A 26005-nucleotide genomic window follows, 5' to 3' on the forward strand; every position below is an offset into this window, starting at 1 on the left:
CTTGGAGGTTAAATATCTGAATCATTGCAGGACTCAATCTTACATGCTTTTCCCCTGAAAAATGTGGCATGGCAGGCTTTGTACCATTAAGTGTGTGAAAAAAATGACAGTTCTACAATGAAACTAGTCCTGAAATTCAATTAAAGAACTACTGTTCCCTTATTTTCTGACAAAGTTACTGGAGATCATAAATGTAGATCTGTATCTAACTGTATAATTTGCTTTCTGACTCTGAGTAATTTCAGCCAAGCAAGTCCTTCATGCTTTTCTGTCCCGCATTATCTGCTGTCTTTTCACGTGTCCTTTAATACGTTTTGATAATATATGTTGACCAGCTTGATCAAAAGAGATTGCGCATGAAGTTTAAGGCTAAATGTTAAGTTCTTGTTTGTCTGACTCAGTTTTTACAGATAAAAGCCAGTGAGTTTTACTAGCAAATATTCCTTATTTTCCAATGCTCAGAAATTTGTGTCTACTCCAGTAATTGATTTGATTGGAGAATCACGCGATTCTTGTTCAAGGAGAAGGTTTAATGCTCTTGGTCAAGCTAGTTTTTTTCAACAGACATTTTTTTCAGTGAGTATTCGTAATTGTAGTTTGTGCTGAATAATGTCATGATCGGGTGCTTATTATCTTTGATTGTCATATGAAAGGTTTTAGTTTGTGAAGTTCAGATGATATGAACACACATTAGATTACATGAAAATGAAAAGTATAATGCAGACTAAAATTCATGTAAAAAAAGATTTTTCCTTCAATTTTTACCTGCTGTAGTTTGCAAAATATCCCACTGAGTTCACTTTCATTATTCCTGATCTCCTCTATGAATGAGAGGATTCTATAATCTCGAGCATGCCTCACTCAGTGTGCAAGCTACTCATATATTTACCAGCCATGTTGGTTTCTTAAGTATTGTTAAAAAGAAAGTTTTCTGTGAAGGTTCAATCTGAGTATGGATTTGAATTATCACTTGCCAGCCCTCATGAGTTCAAACCAGGAGGTCAGTAGATCTCAACAGATGTAAACACAGAAAACAAAAATTATTTCATTTTTCACCTGTTTCTCTGACAGTGAGAAAAATTTCAGCTTTGCTCTAAAGGCAAATACTATCCATCTTATTTCACTGTTTTCCGTATTTCTACCATATTGAAACTGTTTAATCCATCAAGTAGAAATTGCTGGGTTTTGCATAGTGAGCTGCCATGCTGAGAAATTTAATATGGAACATGATAGCCTCCTAGTTAATACACTATAATTTCTTCCAGTATTTTACTGGTTGCTTATAAATACATTTTTGTTACAATATAATAGTGCATTCATGGTCACGATTGTATACAGGTAGGAGTTGTTCACTTTTCTCAAATATTTTTAAGAAACATAAACAAAAACCATATGTTTCAAATATTTCACTGAATACCTTTTTCCACTTCTGTGCATGTTGTAGCCATTTGAGCTCTGTGGTGTTTCAAAATCCTACTACTTAACCTCATGTTTTAAGACATATTCTTATCTTTCTGTATTTTTTAAAGGCGTTTTGTGCTCTAAATGAAAAATTTTTATTTTTTATTTTTTCTCAACATTAACCCCCAATTCTTTTTCATCCCTGTGATTGTCACAAGAACAGCGTTGAGTCCAGCTTTTAAACAGATCACTGGGTGCTTTTGTACTATCATCTTTGCTGTTTGATGTCATCTTTCTTAACATGGCCAATATGTGGTTAAGTATTCTCTATGTGACTGAATGGGTGTTCTGTCCACGTGGCATCTTCACTCGTATTTTGATATCCAAAACTCTCTAAGAAAAAAGAGTTTCTTTAATATGGCTCCACTGCTTGAATATCTTGCTGGCTCAACATTTCAAAGAATGCTTTGTGCTGTCCAGGCATTCTCATTAATTGCTAGTGCAAGAGATGGGCCAAAACCCAAAAACTCGGAATCCAACTCCTCTCCTTCCTCCACACCCCTTGCCTTTTGGAAACTTTGGAAAGCTGAATCCAGACACAGAGCTAAGTATCACAAATTGGCCAAACCCCAACCTCCCTCCACCTCAGGGGTTTTCCAAATCTTAATCCAAAATGTACTGCCTCGTCTTCTTTTTGTCTTCATTTCTTTGCAAGATTTGTAAAAATTGAGTATTATTTCCTTGATGATACTTTGGCAGTTTCACCTGATTGATTTTAGGTTTGGTCATGATGGTTTGTCTGCCTATAGAATGTGAATTTTGACAATAAGAAAAGGAAAGTGCAATCGAATCGAATTGAATTCACGTTTAAAAAGCAAAAAATATATAAAGGATTACCTATGCTCTACTGCAATATAAAAATAGTATAAGGCAAAACACTTGTAAAAAATTTGAGATTCAAAGGGGTCAAAAAGTGTGTGAGCTGTTTGGTTTGGTTTGGTTTAGTGACTCGTAAACCTCCAACTAAATTTCAGCTGTGATGGTTTTCAAAAATATAGGCTCTATTCATATAGTATTCAAAAGCAACATCACCAACCCCAAGCATTGTTGTGAAATATCCCTAGAATGGTCAGCTTGATAGCTAAAATAATAAGAAAATTACATGCAGATCTATTTGTTTATATCTGCTCTCTGGTATGTGAGTCTTTAAAGATCATGCTTTCTAGTGTTTTGTTTGTTTGTTTGTTTGTTTGTTTGTTTGTTTTTGTTTTGTTTTATTTTTCCACCAGTAAGCCTAGACACCTTTTATGAAACTTTTTATGAAATGTGAAACTCTTACATATGGACATGACCTCTGAATCTGGGCCTCTGAGGTAAAAACCCAGGAATGACTATGAAACTGGTCATGGATTTCTAAGTTATCAGCATAGCACAGTTCTCTTGCTTACTTGACATTTGTGGCAAGATGTGGATGTGCTCTGTTAAATTCAGGAAAGTGTTATACATTCAGTGACAATTTGCTGACATGCTGCTCGTAGTCTATGGTATATTGCCATACATAGTTAAATAGAATTTACTTTAATGTGATTTCTCATAAAAATGATCAACATACCAGTCCATGCAGCAAAGGCTACTCATTTGCACCTTCAGAGTTATTGTACTCTGTGCTCTGTCATTGACATCCTGAAAAATCATGGTCATGTTGGTTAATCTCACTGCACCTATGGTATCCTGCTTGTGAAATCTAAAATAAGTATTTCCTCTATTTTATGGATTGGTTAGAGAGTATGGTGTGTTACTGCTAGAAACTGTCAGAAAAAGCTGAGATAGAGTGCTAGCTGGGAGGTAAGAGGCATGAAAAGACTGGAATTAAATAAATTGCAAATGGTTCTGAAAGTAGGCTTGAAAAAGAGCATACAGCAACACAGGAATAGGGGAATCAGTCTTGCGTGAAGAGGAAAATGTAGAAAACAGTCTCACTTTCCAGAAGGAGAGTGTGAGTGAGCCCACTCAGAGATGAGCAAAGGGATCACTCTAATAACAGGAATCTATTTAGTCTAACCATAAAGAACATGTCCAAAAGCCAAGGAGAGGTATTAGGAGTTTATATATATGGCATCCTGGGAAAAAAAATAAGCCTGAGAGAGAAACACTGAAGAAATGGTGGATCTGTGCTTGTCTGCCTTACCTGGAATTCTCCAGTAGAACAGAAAAGGGAAACAATTTTGCATCTACTGTTGTAGAATTCCCCTATTTTTTGTTGTAACTCAAATTTAAGCATGTCAGTTCAAGATGTTTGGCTCATCCACTAAACTACCACACCCTTCCAGTGGGGGGGGGGGGGGGAACAAAAAAAAAAAAAAAAACACTAAAAGTGAATATACATGTAGTGTTAAATTGTTACAAAAAGCGTGAAAAAAAATCTATAAAATTTGATACTTTGTTTTTTGGTGACAAAATATGATTAATCTGTCAAAGGTTAAAGGTTGTTACTGAAGCACAAGTTAGCATCTTTACTAATTCATAAGGTAAATGGTGACAGTATAATACCATGAGGGAGAAGGATCGTTATAGAATATTGCTTCAATGAGTGCAGTTAAATTTCTAGAAAGAAAAGTGCTCATGCATGAATTTATTCCATCTGTCCCAATAGTCCTACAGAAGAAGTGATTGCCCAGCAAAAAATTCAAAACGTGTTTCAGGCGAAAGTATTTCACCAGTCTGTCTTCTGTCCAATTAAATCAGATTGAGTGGTGTTATGTATCATTTGGTTCTTGAGACATCTTCTCACACCAGATGTAGTGGTCAGGGGGATGTCTCAGACAGAAAGGTCACGGCCCACTGTTCCCCAGGTGACCTCATTGGACCCTAGTGCTCTTGGCAGCCAGTTGCTCACAGAGGGCAGAGTCTGGATGAGTATGAAAGCTAAACTATCTGCCTACTGGCTTGCTAGGCTATGAGTGAGGATGTTCATACTTGTCAGAGCTATATTATGAGTTTCAATTGTATCTCAGATTAGAGGTCTGGACAAAGATTTAGTAGGCATCAGCAGCTTAATCTTTGATAAAAATGCTTTAGTAATCACAAACTGTGTGCATATGGATGAGCTTCACGTTGGCAGTCCAGAATATCTCAGGCCTTATAACTTTCTTTCATGTCTAGTAATGGCACACACACATAAATGCAGATCTTCAACTAAAGCACTGGCTCACTCCCGCTTCTCAAGTTGCATACTTGAAAGCTCCCAGGTTCTCAGAAATCAAACCAGGCTTATAAGAGAAAATCTAATAATAACTGTTAACCAAAAAAAAAAAAAAAGAAAGAAAAAAAAAAAAAGTGAAAAGAAATAAAAAATCCTGGTTGCTACAGACCTGATGGCAAAATAAATAAATAAATGAATAAATGAAAATGTCCAACCTCCAGGAAGAGACAGGTGGCTTCTGAGTGAAAACGGTAACATATACTCCCCTGGGAGATCAGCTCCAAAGCTGAGTTCACTCTTTCCTGCTATAAAGTATATTGATGTTAACAGTTTTCTCCTGCTTGCACGTGTGTTTTTCAAATTAAGTATTGTTAAATCTGTAGAGCTTAAAATACTGCTTCAGACACCCTCCTTTGCTTCTGCTTTCATTTCATATAATCTGCCATAGGTGTATAGCACTTATAACCAGTTCTGCTTTTCTCACAAACAGATGAAAACCAATTTCATTTAAACTCCTGGCAGAGGTGGAGGAGAAGTGGAGCTATTGGCCACATCGGAAACTAAAGGGTGTAATTTTCAGGGTATGGAGTAGCCTTCTATTGCACATTCACTCTCTCCTAAAGTAATGAAGAATTTGTTTTTGTAATATCAGGGTTTGGGGGTGACATTCATCAAGTCATACTGAAAGCACACTAGAACTCACTGGTCTCGAGCATTTTTCAAAATATGTTTTTGAAATTGACCTTAAGGGAGCCAAGACTTTCATCTGTAACATTAAGATTTTGCTAACAATTTCTGTCTTACTGGTGAAAAAAAAGCTGGGCACAGAAGGCACAATCCAGATGGGCTAACACATCCCTTGAGGTTTCAGCTACTTTTTTTCTGCTGCAGGTAGATGTCTTCAGTGCTCTGAATTCATTTTGAATATACAACACAATGTGGAGATGATAAGGGCATGATGCTTTGCATGTTTCAGTCAACGTTACCTTGTATGGGACATATTTTCCATCTTACTATATAGGCTTTGTCATTGAGTATCTATGCAATGCAGAAATAAATATCCTCACCCCCAAACTAGTGCTCCATATCTAAAATGACCTTTTAGCAAGACAAATAAATGAACACCATACAAAATATGTATATGAAGTAAAAGAAAATCCTAAACCTGAACAGCAGGCTATGGAGAAGTGCAACTGCAGAACACTTCCAGGCACTTCATGTCTTAAAAGTCTTCTTTAGTAATCTAGACTACTTTTTTAGTTCTTTTTTTTTTTTTTTTTTTTTTTTTTCAGTTAGGAATGATTCAAATGAGTCTTTAGGTAGATGCAACACGGCTCTGTAGAAATTGGCAGATATTGGGCATGACTCCTCATTAAAACTATATGCAAGAATTTGAGTAGACTTTTCTTTTGGACTTGATTCATATGAGTTTCCATTCCCTGAATTTAGCTTTGATTTCTAGGTTCAAATATGTGCAGGAAATACAAAGCCAAACTGTTGGAAGTATGATATTCACATGGTTTCATGAGAAAATCATGAGGTTTGCATAAGTTTCTTGTGAAAAATAAAACAAAATTGAAGAGGCGTTCAGGAATCTGACAGAATATCAGGTCAGGTGAATTTCCTACAACTTAAAGTGCTGTTATGAACATCTTACTGTTCTGATACTGATTAAACATAATTTAAAACAAAAATATATATAGCAAACCATAATTTTTACGTGTCTGAACATTGAAGGCCACATCATTTGGCAACATTAATGTCCTTGGCGTGCCATTATTCTGCATACAAAATACTCATCAGCTGCAATTGGAGATCTGTGAGCAAAACAATAGCAAGGCTCTATATCAGATACAAGTAGGCTCCGGTTATTCTAGTTTAGATGACTTAGCTGACTGTTGAGAGTTCTGTACTGGTAAGAATCTCCAAAACTTTCTTTTCAAAACCCTACCTTTTCCAAAGTTGAATACTAAATGCCTTAATTCCAGAATTCTGAAAAGGTCTTAGGCACTGTTTGTGCAATGTATCGAGTTTAATGCTAGGCAAAGAGAAAAACTATATATGGTTATGAATATGTCCTTCTCAGTTACCATCCTCTTACCACTGCAACACATCTAATCATAACTGGAGCAGTTTGGTCCTTACAAATAAAGCAGTCATCATTTCACCTATTCGAAATATCACAAACGTTGTTCACCATAAAAATTCGGCCTTGAGAACTGAGTGTACAGAAATTCCAGGAATTAGCTGTAATTACTTCTCATAATATGTTAGTCTTCTTGGGCCAAGGAAACATAGTAAGGGAGAAAACAGTCAGTGTTGGCTCGGGAGTTGTATGGAAAAAATCAGTTTGTACAAGTCTTAGGTTTTGGTTGACACTGCCGGTGAAGCAAAGCGTTTGGGGGTGTATGTTTCTTGTTGTTTAGTTTCCTGGGTTTTTCAAAGGCAATCTGAGACGTCTTAAGTTCTGACATGGTGTCAACAAACAGTGGTTTCTCTGCTGCTGAGCTGAGCATGGTGCAATGTGGTCTATCCTTCAGTCTTCCACAGAGTGTGGTCTCTGAATTTGCTATGGGAAAGGATCTGGCCTTATAAAGGACTCACTGGTGGTAGAGGATTATTGGGATCCATTTTAAGCCTCTTCTCACCCCTGTTGCACTCAGTCCACCTAGCTGGCTTTTCAGTCTTCCACGTTGTGTTTCCTAGCCTGCCAAGTTCAAAGGTCCCTAACCAGTCTGCTGCCGGCCATAGCAAGCTGAAATCTGTTCCTCCCAGTGTTCCTAATTATTTTTGGTTTTTGTTCCAAATTTCTCTCTTCACCCTAATTTCCCAAACCCAGTTCTGTCTAGTTTCTCTCTTTTCTGTTTTGGCCTTCAGATATCTCTGGTATTTATGTTCCTGTTCCTGCAATACTGAGCCAGACCCTCTTCTTTCCTCCTGACTTCTCAACATGTGTAAACCCTTTTTCCTCTCAGTTCCTTCCTTCTTGCAGACTTTGTATCTCTCCCCATCTGCTCATCAAGCTTTTCCTCCAGGCTGTTATTCATTTCTACTGATGCACAGTTCTTTTAAATGGTCTGTGGTCTACACTTGCTCCCTTTTCCTCTATGACCCCAGACCTGATGCCCTTGGCAAAGTTTCCCTATGCTCTGTTCATTGCTAGCATATTATTCTCCTTCCCCAACACATGTACATTATTTTTCTCCTTCACTGTCAGAGCTTACTGGAGAGGAGGATTTCTGCATGCCCATATGAACCTAGCTTGCCCTGCAGCACCATAATCTTGCAACTGCAAGAGAAGTCCAAAACAGCCCCATGTGGGAGAATGCCTACTGCATTGAGAGTTTCTTGGATCCAGTTCACAGTTTCTGCTTTAGAAAATAAGAGTCAACAAAGAAATGAAAATGAAAAAAATAATAAAAAATAACAAAAAAAAAAAAATAAAAAAGAGAGAGAGAAAGAAAAAAAGAGAGAGAGAGAGAAAGAGGGAAAAAAAAAAAAAAGGAAAAAAGCTAGAGACTTCGGGCAGTGAAGGGGCATGGGTATGCAAACTGGATGAATCTTGAACAGGGTAAGAGCAAGGATTTGAAACTCCCATCTGTCAAGTTAATACTTCAAAGACAGAGTTTCCAGCTTTCCTGAGGTGTGTGGATCCTGTCTTTCTGTCCAGAATCCTCCCTCCCATAAGCTCACTTTACTTCTAATGTAGAATAGAGTGGTTTTTAAATTAATTCCAAAAGGAAAATAGTAATGACAGAAAGACTGTCTCTCAGTCCTGGTAGAAACATATCTGCTTCACAGTTTGGGATCAGAGTTAGACTCTCTTACTGCTGAACAAGGAGGAAAAAAGAGTTCCAGAGAGCAATTTACCTGTAGTAAATACACAATTGCAATAAAACATACGTTCTCCCTGGCAGATTTCGGAATTTTCTGATTGGTGCCTTATATGGCATATGTTACACATTGACACAGATTAAATTTCTCTCTTGACTGGAATAATGCATGCTCAGGAGGAATGCTAGTGACCTAGCAATACGCCCGAACAGCTCGCGGCAAGTGGTGGAGCAGAGTTCCTGGAGGACGGCTAGCTGAGGGCAGAGCACTCCCTTCAGCTGTGCCATTCTGCCTCTCTCCTCCTCCTTCTCCTCCTCCTTTCTCCCTCCGTTTTCTTTCCCTCTGCCTTTGCCTGTTACACTTTCCCCAGACCCTTTGGCTTTGTTGTGCTGCACGTCTGTTTAGCAGGAGGGGGATTGGCTGCTCGCCGGCTCAGGGAGGACTTCCCCGCAGCCCACCCCAACCCACTCACCCACCCCTGGGTCAGGAAATGTGAGCAGAGCTGATGGAGGCGGAGAAGCAGGGCTGAAGTTCGCACCAGCACTGGATGTGACAGCAGGCAGCGGAACGCTTCACAGCTTGTTCGGTGTCCGACCCCAGGTCCCGGACAGACCCAACCATGGAGGGCTGCAGCTGGACCGCTGCTGGCACCCTGCTTCTGGCTTCACTCCTCCTGGTAAATGCTGTTTCTTTCATGTAAATGTGCCTCACTTGTAGCTGATGATGTGTCTGTGTGTACATACACGGGTGGGTATGTTTAATTCCTTAAGATCACCGATCGAGTTTGTTTTGAACAAATCACGTATACTTTATCTTTGCTAAAGTAGTGCTGACTTTGAGGCTTGATATTATTGTGGGTTGCTGCAGGTAGAGCTAAGAAGTTGATGTTGGCATCACTTTTATAAACTTGGAGAGCAATGACCTGTGAACGGTGATTTAAATGCTTGGGATTTGGCGAAGTGCTGTTCTTCCCCCTTTAAATCAAAATATAGCACACTGTAATGTTCCTGGAATTTTCTTCCTTCCTTAAAAAAAAAAAAAAAAAACAGACAAGAAAAAGTATTTTTTACTGTGCACATGCAGAAATGCAGAAAAACCAGGTACAGCATGTACCGAACTTTTTCCTGCAGCCAGTTTAAATGAGCTCTTATTATTGCTGTAACTTGTTAGAGAGACAAGTTTATACCAACTTTTGGAAGATATATTATGTGATATCTGGTATACTTCAAGGCTATAATGTTGATCATTATTGTATGATTTTCTTTCATAATTCCCCTGATTATCCTGATAGGATGCTCTACGGATGAATGCTGTAGTTCTGCTGTTTGATTGAGATTAAGTGTTCCATTGTGACTCATACTTAATTTTATAGGTGTGTTTGCTATCAGGAAATCTGCAGTGAGAATATTAGTATACACACACTTTTGATACTGTAGGGGTCTTGGCATACCTTTATTTTATTTTATTTTATTTTATTTTATTTTATTTTATTTTATTTTATTTTATTTTATTTTATTTTATTTTATTTTATCTTTTCCTGAAGATTTAACTGAACATATCCAAATAGAAAAGAATCTTAATAAAAAAAAAAAAAAAAAAAAAAAAAAAAAAAGAACTCTTTAGTTGCTTGCATCTTCCTATTTATTTGTATGAAACAGTCTGTGCTAATTATTGCAAACTAATCTTAACACACTTTTAACCAATTTTTTAATTACGTCTGGACCTAAACTAGTGGGATAACCATATTCCAAATGCTTAATAAAAACAATGTCATGATTTTTTTTTTAATCTTTTAGATATTGAATCACTAAATGGCATTTCATTACTAGAAATAAGAAAGCTACCAAGGCTGAGATTTAAATTTCCAGTTTGTTGAAAGGTCTATTTTTCTATTTAAAACACTGAAATCACACGAAGTGGCATAAAGTCAGTCATTGGTTCTCTTTCACAGATGAAAATGAGAAGTTTATAACCTGATGACTGTAATATATTATGAGCCAATCCTGCACTGCTAATTTAGAGAAGATCAACAGGAGATATGACTCAACAAGACTATGTAAGGACTGTAGGATTTGGCCCCATATTAAGCTCATACTTATAACATTTATACTTCACTCTCCTGCTTGTGAATTAAGTTCTCAGTCCCCATTTCATGAAAATAAATAGTGTATAAATAGCTGCCAGCTATTATGCATTCTATTCCGTACTATACTAGTTTTTATTTGCATGATTTATCCTGCCTCAAGAGATTTCCCCCCCACACCTCCTACCAAATCTCTTTGTGGCCTTAAGAATTGTGATGTGAAAGCCTAACTTTCTTTTTTGAATCAGACCATTCTTTTACTCTGTCCACAGTCAGAAAAAAATCTTTTCCTAGCTTTCAGCAGGAGATTAGGTAAATATGCAAGAATTTGACTTCTAGATTGGATAGAGATAGAGATAAATTTTAAGATACCCTGGGCTAAATGTTACTACTGTAGTTTATTGCAGCATGAATTCCTACAGGGTATGGCTCACTGATGTTTTTGAATAAATAAATAAATAAATACATACATAAATAGGTTTATGACATGGCTATTAGCCATATAGATTACCAGCCTCTAATGAAGTAGGTGGTATGAGTTCAGAGATATGAAAATCTATGTCTGGATTTACGTGTTTCTCTAATCTTGTGTGTTTCTAAAATCTTTGTCTTGCCTACACTGGGCAGAATGAGCAACCTCCAGTCATGAAGCACTCCAGTAACATCAGTAGAAGTGTTTGCAGTTTTAAGCACTAGGGCTTGGTAGCAGCTGCTCAAAGGATTAATCTTGCAATCATTCATCAAATGCCCCTGTATTTTCAGTAAGACACTGTACAGAAGAGTAGTGCCTTTGCTCTTTCATTTGCTTCTTTGCCCCTGTAATGAGCTTGCATAGCCCAGGCACAGTTCCAGCCCATACACACAAAATACTAAAGGGAAGGACAAGTCCAGAGGCACCATCTGCGGCATCCCCTCATTAGCCAGCAGATACAGTCTGCTTCAAGGCAGACCACCTGGAAAACTGTAGTGGTGAGTGTAGTACTCCATCATGGTTCTTAATCTTCTTCAAAAGAAATAATTTTCAGTTGAGTAATAGAAGGCTGCTTGATTAAGATCTGTGGGGTTTGTACTTTATTTGATAACTGCCCTAGAATTTGCTCCATGCCCAGACGTACAGTTTCCCTGGTATAAATGGCAGTTAGGTACTTTCACAGATACTTTTAAAAATCTGAGCTATAACTCTAGTTGCCTGTCTTGAAAAACTTAAATCAGACTGAAAACAACTTGAAAAGACTGTTTCTCTCTCTGTTTCTCTCTTCCCAGACTAAGCAGGTATTTGGAGAATTTTGATCATTGCTCTGTGAACTTTTGCATGCTAAGAAAATATTAGCACACCACTTTTAAGAGAAACAAAAGAGAATAGGCAATCTGTTCCAAAGATTTTCCTTTCTATTGGTTTAAAAATAAAAGTCTAACACAAGCAAATCACAGTTGTCTAACTCAAAGGGAATGTGGCCAAAACCATAACCAGCCATTGACATGCGTGTTCATCCAAACTTGAAGTCAAATCACTTCATGTCAGAAGGGCATTTAATCACATTTGCATTTGTTGTTTGCATCTTTTCAGCAGCTTTTTTTAGCTCTCTGGGTTGCTGTTGTGTTATTTACAGAACTAACACTATGAACTGTAATAAAGTACATGTGTTTTTTCTGCAGGATTTCTTTCTTTTGCTGTGCTGATTTGTACATGGAAAATAGTCAAATACAATAGTCCATTCCTTCCAGGCTCTTTGGCATCATATTCTCCTATTATCTTACAGGGTCTGTCTTGGATGACCACAACCACAATTAGCAGTGGAATGAATATAATGCTTCTTGTTTACATCTGAAAGTACAATGCTTGACAGTTTTTCCTTTCACATGTAGATAGGTATACCTACTGCTGTATGTCTGTTCATCTGTTTCTACATTTATAGCTGTACAGAGAAGGATTTTCCAGTACAGCGTCCAAAGTGTGCACATCTTTGTGCATAGACATGTCTACGAGCAGACTGGCATTTGATCACCTCAGTTGGGTAAGGATGCACTGACTTTCATAGCTTAACTATACAAACCTATAATTTATTTGTGCAAAGGGGTGGAAAATTTCTCACCATTGTGGTTTGCCACCAGTGCCACCATACTTTAAATGACCGATATCTATAAAGGCCACAATAGCTTACATGAACATCTAATGCTACTAAGAGTGTATATTCAAAACTTTCTTCACACATTACTCCAGAATTTTGTGTTTGGACTTATTTAAGTTACCTCCTCCTTCAGAGTTTTTTTTTGTTGTTGTTGTTTGTTTTAAGTATATCATTTATATACTCTCTTTACCAAGTGACAAGGCTTCTCGGACTTCGTGTTAGACTGCTTGCAGAAGCCATACTAAGATCATGTGATGGTATTTTATTTTTCCTTTGGTTTTAAGTGAATACTACTTAATGAAGGCTGCTGAACTGTTGAGCTTCTACATCAGTGTCACTAAAGATAGGTGCAATTTAATGACTTTTGCTAGATTCATAGGTCTGGCAAGGAATAATAATGAAACTATGGAATAGAACACCATAGGAGTTCTGAAGGTTAGAGCACAGTCACCTGTAGTCATAGATCTGGCACCTGAATAAATTCATATGCTAAAAATTCTCAAGTATCAGTAGTTAATGTGAAGCCTGAGTAGCCTATATGCCCAGATTAATAGTTATTTAGGAGAGGGCTATCAATCTCTGCATAACTGAATTTTCAGTGAAACAAACCAAAACTGTATCCATTATAATTGTGTTGTTAGTCATCCAAATATATCCTCATAGTTTCTGTTATGGGGTTGTCTTCTTAAACCTGTAGGCAGTCCTGTTATCTCTATTGCTGATTTTCGTAGTTATTTTCTGATGCTTGTAAGAAAAGTCTGTACAGGCAGCAATTACATGGATAAAAACTAGGAAACTGCAGGGGAAAAAAAAATAAATTGTGAAAATGTATTATCCAACAGATGCTGTGGTGTCAGGACAGGGAGCAAGAAAAGAAAAAGAAACCCATTCTAGCCCAAGCCAGGAACAGTTATGAAAGCAGTCTTTTCATTTGGTGGATAGTAACTAATCAAAAGTTGTTGTGAAACATTTAATTTTATCAAAATACTGTATGTTGGAATGGAATGCAAATTATTCCATGCTGTTTCACAGGAAGGGTTGACATTTGCCCTTGGCATTGCCACTGTTTCATATCAGCAGATAGGCAGTAGGATGGCTGACCAGTTTTGGATGTTGGACATCTTAGAGAATAGGATCATAGAATCATAGAATGGTTTAGGTTGGAAGGGACCTTAAAGATCATCTCATTTCAACCCCCCTGCCATGGCCAGGGACACCTTCCACTAGACCATGTTGCTCAAAGCCCCATCCAACCTGGCCTTGAACACTTTCAGGAATGGGGCAATCACAGTTTCTCTCTAGCCAAGCTGTTCCAGTGCCTCACCAACCTCATCATAAAGACTTCCTTCCTAAAATATAATCTACTTTCTTTTAGTTTAAATCCATCACCTCTTGTCCTATCACTCTATTAGAATGAGTCCCTCCCCAGCTTTCTTTTAGGCCCCCTTTAGGCACTGGAAGACCACTATAAGGTCTCCCTAAAACCCTCTCTTCTCCAGGTTGAACAACCCCAACTCCCTCAGTCTGTCTTCACAGGAGAAGTGCTCCAGCCTTCTGATCTCCTAATCCTTAAGTGTATGTTCAAGAAAACTGGAGAAAGTAAGTAAGAAGTACACATTTCATGGAGTGTTGTAAAATCTTTTGTAGCTTCCTGGCCCTGTAGGGTGTTGAGCATAGCCCAGTCATGGTAAATGTCATTCAGATGTCTTTATATCTCAAGAAATGCTTAGGTTTCATCACAGGCCTGAGATTTGCTATCATGTATGCTAAGATTCATTGTACATATTTGGACTTGTATTTTTTTATCACTTAAAAAAAAAAAAGGCTGATATTCAAAAGGGAAGTGAAGAAAGGATTGTCTATTGGGGATTATAGATACTTGAAATTTTTAAAAGTCAGTATCACATTTTTTAAGATGACATTCTCACATGTTCTATTTGTCTTTCAAGATGATTGTGTGCAGTATTTTATCTGTCCCTGTAGAGGGTTCTTCCACAGTTGCATGGAGTCATCAGCATTTAAGTGTTTGGCCATTTTTTGGAAGTGGCAAATGTTATTCTTAGAATAACTTCTAATATAAGTATAAGATTCAAAAGCACAGCATCAGATGAAATTTCAGATCAAATTTTTCAGCTATATAAATTAATTTGCCTCTGTTAACTGCAATAATGGTGCATTGAATTTCACCTGCCCAGACTTTGTACTACAGTCCTTCATTTCATAGCTGTTTTTGTTGTGAGCTTTTTCATGTGGTATTCAAATGTCATGCTTCAGGACAATTAAAATGTATCCAAAAAACACTGGTCATGAATATCCTTGGGTGAAACCTGAGTGATTGTTTTGTCTTATTTTCAATAGAACAACTTTGCTGAGGGTTGTGAGTTTGTTATGGCCTGAATCTGAATGTACATGTTGAAGACAACTGTAGACCAGAACCTTGAATCCACTGACAGTGAGATGACACCATATCCAAGATTACTAACTATCAGTTTATTTCCTTTTTTTTTTCTCTTTAAGTGTCTTGATTAGAATTTCATTTCACATGTGAGCAATTTTTTTTTCTTTGCTGCCACAGCCCATTTTCTCCAAATTTCTTGTATAAGTAGATAATATAGTGTTGAAATTGGGAAGCAATATAGGCAGGTTACTGGGGGAGGGAAAGGGAAAGCAGCAAGGATAGCATGTGAGTTTTATTCTGCTTCCAAGGCAAGCGTATGCTGAAATCTTAATAGTTTTGCCACCTGTGAATTATTTGGATATATCTCACAGCAGTGTTCCTTCTTCTATTTGTGTAAAGAAAAAAGTGGTATGCTCCTGATTCTTCAGTGCACTAATTTTCACACAGTTTCCAGTTTCATCTTCACTGCCTTTATGGATTTTCTTCCAAAGCTTCAACACTCTAGGGGTTGCCCTGAGATTGCTGCCTTTCAGGGACTTCCTTTAGAGCAAGTCCAGCACGGAGAGGGTCAGGGCTGAGGGAAGGGTGTGTATGATAATGTAAGATATCCTGAAATAAATTCCAAGAGTGCTCAAGAAATGAGACAGGAAATTATATGTAATTTATAATAAATTTAAACTGTCCCACAAAATAAATATAACTTTTTTTTTCCATATGAATGTTCTGTAGGGGTGTCATATTTCCTCTTCTAACTTTGTTGGATATAATCTCAGTCCCTGTTTGAAGTTTGTTAGTGTATTGTTCAGTTCCTGTGCTATATCAACAGAAACAGAAATGAAAAGGAATAAAGGAAGCAATAAGGTCTCCTACTGTTCTGGTGCTGGCATCAAATTGGTGGTTTATTTATTTATTTATTTATTTACTTACTTACTTACTTACTTATTGACTTACTTAAATCCCTGTATTTCTTTCAGTCTGGACTGTTAAAAGCATCTGTTGTAGAAGGCTAATATAACCGCCCTTAACAAGCCCAGGGCTGTCTTTTCTTTTTCATTTTGGTATTTGGATGGATTATGATTGTGGATGTGTTTTAGATATGACATTTTCATAGTTCCTGTTTAAAAAAGAGTGGGGGATTTTCAAGTTACTGTGGTATCAACAGTATGTTCCTTAAAGATGTATCCAGGGCCACATTTTAAAGATGAGCATTCTGAAGGGGGGGGGTTGAGAATGTAATTCAACAGAAATTTTTGAATCTAAAAACTTAAACATCCCCTGCTTGAGTTGTAAGACTCTTCTCTGGTGCTCCAAGCTTGAGCAGTCTTGGTCTGTAATGAGTTCAATCACACGTCAGTGCTGGTGAGCAACAGGGCAAAAGGGAGTGGTTTACCACATCTTACCAGAGATGAAGACTGGCGGGGGGGGGGGGGGGGGGGGGGGGGAGGGGCTGCCACAGCCTCTTCTGTGCAGCATGCTGGCTCCAAAATGTGGATATGTCTTTCTTTTTATTTGGTGAGAGGAAAGAAAACATTTTTTCATTATGTGTGATATGAGAGGGCAGTATGACAGCAGCAACAGCTTATAACCTGGAAGTCTTTACATCTTTGTAACAATTTAAAATAATGAAAAAAAAAAAATCTGGTACTCTGAGAAAACTCATGCATGTTGGTACTACAAACTCTTAAAAACTAAGTGCATTTTCTGTTAAAGAAACATCTACATTAATTTGAAATCAATTGCTAGTGATTAAGGGAGAATAAATATTAGACTATACCTAAGATTTGCAATTAAATCCTAAAGATCCTGTGAGCTTTCTTTACATCTTCCCTTTTTCTGTTGTTATGACATGAGATCCTGAGCTTTCCACATAATTTCTGGTTTCCTTCCTTCCTCTTCCTCTTCCTCTTCCTCTTCCTCTTCCTCTTCCTCTTCCTCTCTTCTTTCTCCCTCTCTTTTGCTCTCTCTTCTTTTTCATAAACATTTACCTTTCAGTTTTCCTGCTTCCACTGAGGCTCCTCAATGTTTCAACCCTTTATATAGCCTCTTGTGAAAATAAACACATACACAGCTCCATGAGGTAACTGAACGAGATGGCAGACCATCAGAAGGATAGGAGTCTTCATTTAATTTGAATAAACCTCATAATTGTGGGTGTTTATCTGAAATTACACAAGCCCTTGGAGATTTCTCCTCCCTTCCCTGAAATGCCTCCTGACCAGAGAGTGCCATCTCTTCTCATATCCCATGGCAACTTGCCTTACTGCTCCCACCAGCTGCAAGGGAGGCTGAACCACCCTGGAGCTAACAGGCTTGTTTCCTTCTAGGTTAACATGACACAGTCTTCTAGCTTGGACTTTCAGAACCATAGTTTCTCAATCCAGTCCATGTGGGGGTTGATGCATGTAAAAGGAGTAACGGTTAGCTGTTATGGCCTGTGCAGATGTTTAATCTTTGTAAATATCGGAAGCCTAAGGTCAGTTTACTAAGCCGAAGGAAAATGGCTAATACTCACTTATTCAATGTGTTACCCTGACTTTTTGAGGGAGACAATGGTTCACCCACGGAAATGGGGCTGTCTGCCACGTGTGGACCAATTTATTTTTTGACCAACAGACACAGACAAGCCAGCACACAGCTTTCATGTCTCTCCACTTAGAAAACATGTAGCAGGCATTGTCACAGACAATAGTTTTTCATTTCTTTCTTTTCCTTTCTGTGTACCCCTCTCAGTTCCTTCCCCACACCCAGTCCTTCCTACGTGGAAAGCAAACCCAAAGTCCTCGAGTGCAAGATGTACTTTTGAACCCATTCTGTTGGGTGGGTTCCGAATTCTAGAAAGTGATTTCACCCACCCTGCGTCTGAAAAAGTCCTAGCCTCAAAAACTGTTCTGAGTCAATTAGGCGACAAGCCTGAGGTTGAGCCAGCTTGGACCTGCACTGTATTGGATCACCCATGCCTGGTGTTTACACCAGCACAGCAGGATTTAAATACAACAGGGTGTTGTAATTCAGGTCTGTGAAAGCAAGAAAGAGAGCTCTTGTATTCTCATTGCTCCCCTGGTGTATATTTTCATACGGGTAACTGCAGTGAGAGATAGGACTGATCTGAGTTTTCCAAGGCACTGTTATAAAATGTTATAGGGAGTGCAGCGTGCAGTGTGTTGAAGTGATATGGTGTCACCTCCATCCTCTGCCAGCAACCCTCCTGGCTGGCTGCTGCCCTTTTAGAAGAAATGAGCTCACATTTGGCACATTTCTCCTGGGATACAACTTACAGTCCAGCCTTGAGAATAGCTGTTTAGCTCTTAATGTACTGACATAACTGTTTATCTTTTCTTCCCTTTTTTGTTGCAGACTAGAAGCTGTGTACTCTCTATGATGGGTCATGAGGATTCATTTTAAAACAGTATATGCACAGCTGTATGGGTTTTTTGAGGGCAGGAGGAATCCCAAGGGACAATGGTAATAGCACTGGCAATACTTTTGTCCTTCAGAGAACACTTGATGCCCACAGCTAATGACTGTTGTAGGGTGTAAATGTGTACAATACTGAGATTACAGGCATTCTGTTTTCAGGAAATCAGAGTTCACTGTGACACTGTGTCTCCTTACTACTTGCGAAATAACCATATCAGGTGATATATAGTTATTTCCTCCTACATTAACCTCTGCCTTCATGTGCAAAAGGAAAAAAGTGAATAATTTAAAAAGTGAATAATTTAAAAAGTGAAAAAAGGAATAATTTTCCCTTTTTCTGTTCCCACAGTTCCTGCACAGCTATGATTTTTAAGAGAAGACAAAAAGGAACAAAAGAGACTACCACAGCAAATTTTTTCTTATGTCACCGGGAACTGAGCTAGCAATTTGCCTATTGAATGTCTTCTCTCAGAATAAAGAAAAATTGTCCACCTATTGCTCTGCACTTTGACTCTGCTTGCAGGAGCAGAATGAATGTTGAAATACCTAAAGAGGATCTTAGAGAGATTTCCTGTTCTCACTTTCTCATCAAGGTGTCTTATCCAATTTCTTCTAAGTGATAGATGATTTAGATCCTGAAGAAAGGGCAAATTAAAAAAAAAAAAAAAATAGGATTTTTTTTTTGTTGAGTAGGAAAAATAAATAAATAAATAAATAAATAAAAATGAAAAAATTCCCGGCCCATTTTTCTGTAGTAGCAAGTTCTAAGCATAAAGTAATTACCCAAAGTACAGGATATACCCTCATGCACGTGTGCATCTGTGCTAGTGCCTTCCTTGGGGCATGGAGTCACTCAGATCTAGTGTTTCCTGTGCCAGGGGTTTTCCATAGGAAATATTCTCATGATCCTCTCACAGGCCTTTTGCCTGGTCTTGCAACTGCAAAGGAGGCAAAAATTCCTCAGTTAATTTCCAAGACTGGAAGCCAGAGGCAAGTGGGCTGGTACTCTGCTCACAGCTCCACACCAGACCAGAGAGAGCTGCTGTGCTCCAGGAGCAGACGAGACAGTGTAGACACTTACACCTCAAAAGCTCTGATGTTTATTGCAGCTACTTTTCTTTCCAGGTTGCATATCAGAGAAGACAATGTTTTAGTAGGAGTTTGAACATGCATCCTTTTAATTCGGCCATAGGAAACAGTGTGCAGTTAATCACAGGAACAATTGCAGCCATGGTCATTTAGCATCTCAGGTGCAGCAAACAGCTCTGGCAGCCTGGGCAGAAGGGCATTTGTTCTTTTCATCTTTTGGCATCTGTGAGAGCAAAATGATCTCTTTTGGTAAGGATGTCTAGTGGGTAGGCAGATTTCTCTGGCTTGTGTGGTCCTTCCTCAGGGTGGCTGGCTGGCAGTTCTGGTGGGTGAAGTCATCTTTACATGGGATATGGTGAGGACAAAAGGAACACAATCTATCACACCAGATGATCACTCTGACCCTGAAGCAGCCCCCTTCGTAAATTAAAACAGGTCACCATTCATTCCTATTCCATCATTGGATATGCTGCTAAGGCTATCCTGTGGAGCTGTGCTTGGATGAGGTGCATGAAACGGGCAGATATATAGTGGTGGGTGATTATTAAGGTGGTGAGTCCTGGTGCTTCCATGGAACTATTCTCCTCACAAGATAAGGCTTATTTTAATAAGACCTTTCTTCAGCATAGTACTGGAAGAGCTGATATGCTTCAAACATACAGTACTGTTTAAAGTGATGTGCAGCTTCATGCCTAGATACATTAAAAATATTTTTGTGCACAGCAAACTGGACATGTCTAGATATTTTACTCATGACTTTTCCAAGAGAATAGCGCAGGAAAGTTTCCATAGCTAGTCAGAACAGTCTTGCATGTTAACATTTTGTTTGACAATAAATACCAGTAATAATTCAGCTGGCCATGATTTTTTTCTGTCTTGCCTTCCCTTAAAAGACAGAAATTTCCAAGCAGTTTCCTATTTGAACTTTAATTCATCCATTACTTTGGATGGAATGCAACAAAGATATGCAACACCGTACAAATTAAATCTTACAAACCATATATTTACATTGGTTGAAGTTTTGAAATATGTTTCCTACAAAGGGATGAGGGACTTGTCTTCTACTGTTACACACCTAGATAAGTGCTGAGAGCACTAGATAAGTGGTTCAATACAAACAGCATTTCGGTGAGGTACTGTGAAGTACCTCAGTGTATCAATTTTACCTCAATGACAATTTAACATCAAAGGATGATTAAGGATTACTCAAAAGAGGGAGAATGTATGGCTTGGCAAGAATTCATACAAGGATTTGTTTGGATGTATCTGAGAAGGAAGGGCAGAAAGCCCACATAATAGAGAAAATAGTTTTTTGTTTGTTTGTTTCTTTTTTTGTGTTTTTTTTTTTTTTGTTTTTTTTTTTTGTCCCTAATATCATTTTCACAGTAGCAAAAGACAAGTTAGCCAATGGCCTCAGAGGAGCCTTGCATATTGTCACTGACAGTTCATCATACCCCTAAACAGTGGGGGTATGATAAGAACCAGATGATCTAAAATTCTTAACCAAACCCAGTAGTGCATATCATCTGGGAAATAACTGTGGTTTAAGCTCTGTATCACTGCCTTAGTCCAACAACAGGTTAATTGCAGTTTTCACTATCTATGTTGCTGTTTAATCTAGGAAGCATACTGGTTGCTTGAAAAATATGACTTCAGCAGCATCGTGCTGAAGGAGGAGGCAGATTGGAATCCTTCGTAACTGAGGAGCAATGAAAGAACATGATCTGCATTTATATGCACTCATCTCTGTGTGACACTGACAAATAGTTGGATTCTGTAGGGATACTCCATTTCCAAACAAAATTTTAAATTAAATTCCAGTATGCAACTTAGAGATTTATTTTCTTAAGGCTGAGCTGCATTTATAGGTCTCAGGGTATGAACAGAGGTCTTGCTACTTTTCATGTTTCTCCCTCTGTGCACCCACACACATGTGTACACACATGCTCTTAGAAGAAACATGGTTTTCTCATCAGGGATGCAGCTCCTGGATGGCCAGGCAGCTGTTGTGATTTAAGGATGTGTGACACTTATTGTGTTTTTCACATACTATTCCAGATGGTTTAAATGATTTCTGTGTACTGTATGTTAGTGGAGAGGGTAGAAAAGGTCCGTTATTCAGCTGTCTGAATACAATATGTATGCTTGACAATTCTTTAATAAATTCAGAAATTGCTGTTAACCACTGACACTGGATTTTATTGTTTATTTTTCCTACTATAAAATTGGATACAATTCTTTTAGGCTTACTTGATTATATCAGACTATTTCTGTTTATATTCTAAGAAGCCCTTTGTTCAGCTCATAGTTTAGCCCCCCCACTCCCTTGTATTGTTTTTTGTTTTTTTTTTTTGTTGTTGTTGTTGTTTGTTTGTTTTGTTTTTTTGTTTTGTTTTGTTTTGTTTTTGTAAGCATTTTCAACAGCATGCTTAATCCACTAACAGTGAGTTCATTTTTTTCATGCTTTCATTTTGTACACATGATTTTTTATGCTGTCTTGTCCAAAAGCATAGAGTGTTCTTTCTCACTAGAGAACTCCTTGAGCATCTGCAGGCCCCCTTTCCCCTGCAGCTGCTCTTTTGGGTGGTAGCTGAAGGATCACCCTCAGGTTAAGTGTGTATTAGGGTAATGAGGTATAAACAGCAAGGTGGTTTCAATTAGTGCTAACAGACTTCTTTGTTTTATGTAGGTCATTTATAAGCAAATTGCCTTCAGTGGGGAACATTTCTACCGTTGATGATGTAGGTGTCAGAATAAAGTGGTGGGTACGTCTTGGAAAGCTGAGGTTGAGATGGCTGAGGCTGTCCCTACTTAGGATGGACAGAAGAAAGAAGGAAGCTGTTTATGTATCAGCAGTAGGGTATAGCAGATCTTGATGAGCATTTGTATTCTCCTCTTTCGGTGCATGATGACGTTTAGAGAAGTACCAACCTGAGGTACTTCTGGCAGGGTTAAAAAGACTTCTAAGAGAGAAGTGTTAGTTAAAGCAAGCCTTGGCTGGTGGTTACATTGCTCCTGGCAGCTTTAGAGGTATGTACCTTCCTCTGCTTTTCTTCTTCTTTCCCTCTTTTTCCCCCCCTGCTTGCCCTTTATGGTAAGTAAGAACTCTAGGGCTTTTAGGAGTACTGTAGCAGTCCTTGTATTGTAGAGAAGTGAGATGTTCTTAACTATCATCGTGAATATTTTTAATGTAAGCTCTTCAATTTAGTTAACTTTGTTGAAAGTGGGCAGAAACTATTAATTAGTTGTATAATCTGCTTCTGAAAAGTCTGTGCTAAACAGCATGTCCTTAGCTGGTAATGGTATATATTTTTTAAGTCTGCAGTAGATCCATAATCTTCTTCAGATTTAAAATGGCTTTTCAGGCATTGCTAGAACTTCAGGCTCAGTCTTAACTGTGTAGTTCATAGGAGGGAAAACCACTTCTACTTTCTTTAACATTAAACATGGATTGAGTTGACATGAATTATGTTTATTCCACTTGTTAAAAGAAAACTTGGAGCCTATTCCAGCTTGAGATCACGTGCTTTCTGGGAATATATAGGTCTTATAACAAATCTTGGAATGCAAATAACAGGCACATGGCTTTCCTCTGGGTGGGAGTACAATTTATTTCAGAAAAATTTGGACCCTTAGAATGTCTAGCTGTGCTGATGCTTACAATTTGTGATGAGGTAAGAGTACTTGGTTCATGCAACTTTACCTTGCAACGTTTTCTAATTATGTCATTGACTGGGCTTTCAACTAGTGCTGAGTCTTCAGGGCAAGTTTTCAGTTTGAAGATACTCAGTTTATTCTAAACTAAAAGTGTAAATATGCATTTTCTTCTTAGCAGAGTAAAAGTGCAAACAGAAGTTGCCATTTAAAAATACGCTTTAGGAAACAGATCAAATAAACTCAGTAAATTGGCATGTTGTTCTTCTTGTCTCACTTGTAAATGTTAATGAGATTGTATCTAGATGATGGATAACATCTGTAAAACTGTTGCATATGTGATCTTCTGCAGCTGTGGGGATTAGCCATATTCTGAATTTGATCACTTATCTTACCTTAAATTTTATATTTACCTGTGTGGTTATTGTGTTGAAATTAAATCATGTTGCATTTTAATAAAGGTAAGATAAACTTAGTGTCAAATCATGGTTGTACACTCATGAAGACAAATCAAGTATTATGTGTCACAGAACAAATTAATTCAGGCTTTTTTTTACTGTCAGTAGATCCAAAGCAAAATTACCTCATACTAAATGTTACAGCAATGTAAAACTGGTTCAATTACCCATCAAGACTATCTTCCAAAAGCTGTTCTGCTGAAGGAAGTACTGCATGTGTTTAAAATGCTATTACAAACTGCGTGCCATTAAGCAAACTGAGAATGGAGGCTGGTCACAACACAGAATCGAGTTATTCAGCACAGCTGTCAAGGTCTGCTTGACAAAAGTGCAAAAATGGGGCAGCAGGATCAGAGTGGAGGTACTTCAACAGAGCTGCTGGAGGAAAGCTTGCCTTTTGCCTGTTTAACTTCCTTCTCATTCACAGGATTTGATTACTAAATAATTAAAAAAAAAAAAAAAAAATCTTTAAGAATTGTGCTGTGTCCCCTTTTCAATTTATCTTTTAATGTTCAATGTATCTTTAAAGTTCTGCTCCTGAATCCCTGTAGTTTTTTGGTAGTCTCAACCTCAGCATGCTTTCAACCAGATCCAAAAGGATTCAAAAGGGTCGGCCTTCTTTGTGTGAGAAGTCCAAAAGGACTTATGTATGTGGCATTTGGGTATCTGCCCTTTAACGTGCATAATCTGGTTTTAAAAAGGAGCATCCATGCCTTTTGAAGGGCAAATGAGCAGTAACATGTGGAGTGCCGCAGGCATCTATTGTGAAATGCCAGGGAGCTTCAGTTGGGTGGACAGTCTGGTGTGATGCTGTGCTGGCATCTCGCACCTGACCCTTGCCACTTGCTGAACTCATCCCACCAAAAGAAATAGCTATATTTGGTGTTTTGTGGGGAGGAAAATTCTTTCCCCATTCTGCCCAAACAGGTGACTTATATTTCAAGATCAGGTTTGGTCTGTGCCTTGATGAAAGAAACCATGGGAAGAGAGGGAATGAAGAGAAAGTAGCTAGGCAGGTGTCCTACAAATCTTTATTTTCTTTCTTTTAAACTATTTATCCATAGAAGTTTGCCAATTTGGCACACAGTCTGAGCTCACTTACACAGGTTTAACATGATCAGCTTTCATTTAGTTACTCCGAGTTTATTGTGCCAGTGTATCTGAGAGTAGTATCAGGCTTTTGGAATGAATATAACAATGTAATTACTCTGTCAACCTGTGTAACCTAAGTACTGATCTGTGAGCTAATGAATTGCTTCGGGGTAGAGGACTCCTAGGGGACTATATGAACAGCGCTGGCAGTGGTTTTATACTTCAGATGTATGGGACTAATGACTGTCAGAAGGTGCAAATGTGTATAACACTGAGATTACTGGCTTTCTGTTTACTGGAGAAAAGAGTTCAGTGTGAGACTTTGGCCTCATTACTGAGCTGAGTATAGAGACAACTAATTAGAGACATGGGCTTCCATGTCAGTTAGTCTAATGCCTGGCTGTTTATTCAGCATCATGGGTGACACTAGTGGGTGTACTGCAATGCCCTTGCAAAATTTTGTAGGATTGAATAATTTCCACGTTGGAAAATTTTCTCAGTATTAATGGTTAGACTGTATAATGTATTCTTGGCTCCTAAAAAAAAAAAAAAAAAAAAAGAATGGTTAACCTCTCACCTTGATAAATCTGAATTAACACATATTTCATATCATAATGTGTCAGACTTAAGTCCTTTGCTCTACAGACACAGTGTTCAGTTTTGGATCTCAGCTGTGTGACAAACTGCTCACAGCTCTAAGCTGTCACCAATTCTTTTGTTGTTGTTGTTTTATGCCTGCAAATAACAGTATACAATATTCGTGTTTTTCAGAGGGTTTCAGATTTCATTACAAAACTTCTACACAAGTTCAATGAAGATGAAATTATTTCAGTGTTGAGCTACTTTATCTAAAATAATACCTCAGTGTTGACAGCTGATGTTGATGCCTCCAACGAGGGCTAGCAATGATATTTGGTGTTTTTTCTCTGGTGAAGATGTGCAACCAAAGCTTCCCTTGTATTCTTCTCTTGTCTACTCATTTATTCCAAATACAAGTAGGAATGCAGTATTCAGTGCGTGATTGCCCACAGCCATGTTTTGATTGAGTACACTGCCTGGTCACCATCAGGCATAAGTATTTTCCATGCACCTCTGTATATTTCTGTGTGTTATTCATTTCCTTTAGCAAAACTGTGTTGTCCATGAAGGATGATATCTATCTAAATTATTAAATTATTTGTCTCCCTACAGATTGTTCATAAGGTACATTTGCATGAATGAAAGTGAAATGTTGGTATGTGAATGACT

The 26005-nt window shown here is 38.1% G+C and overlaps 1 protein-coding gene across 6 annotated transcripts in view; it reads left to right on the forward strand.

The window, feature by feature from the left end:
- The window catches only part of ADAMTSL1 (ADAMTS like 1), a 487860-nt gene that overhangs the window by 271408 nt on the left and 190447 nt on the right, over nt 1–26005 (forward strand). The window contains exon 1 of one of the 6 annotated variants that reach the window (XM_038170182.2): nt 8613–9113. The exons of the other annotated variants lie outside the window; for them this stretch is intronic. Coding sequence (XP_038026110.1) covers nt 9057–9113 — 57 coding nt within the window. The 5' untranslated portion in view covers nt 8613–9056. Of the gene's footprint in view, nt 1–8612; nt 9114–26005 lie in introns of those variants that run through there. 6 annotated transcript variants of the gene reach the window in all.

This window comes from Anas platyrhynchos, chromosome Z (genome assembly GCF_047663525.1).
Source record: "Anas platyrhynchos isolate ZD024472 breed Pekin duck chromosome Z, IASCAAS_PekinDuck_T2T, whole genome shotgun sequence".
Taxonomy (NCBI): Eukaryota; Metazoa; Chordata; class Aves; order Anseriformes; family Anatidae; genus Anas; species Anas platyrhynchos.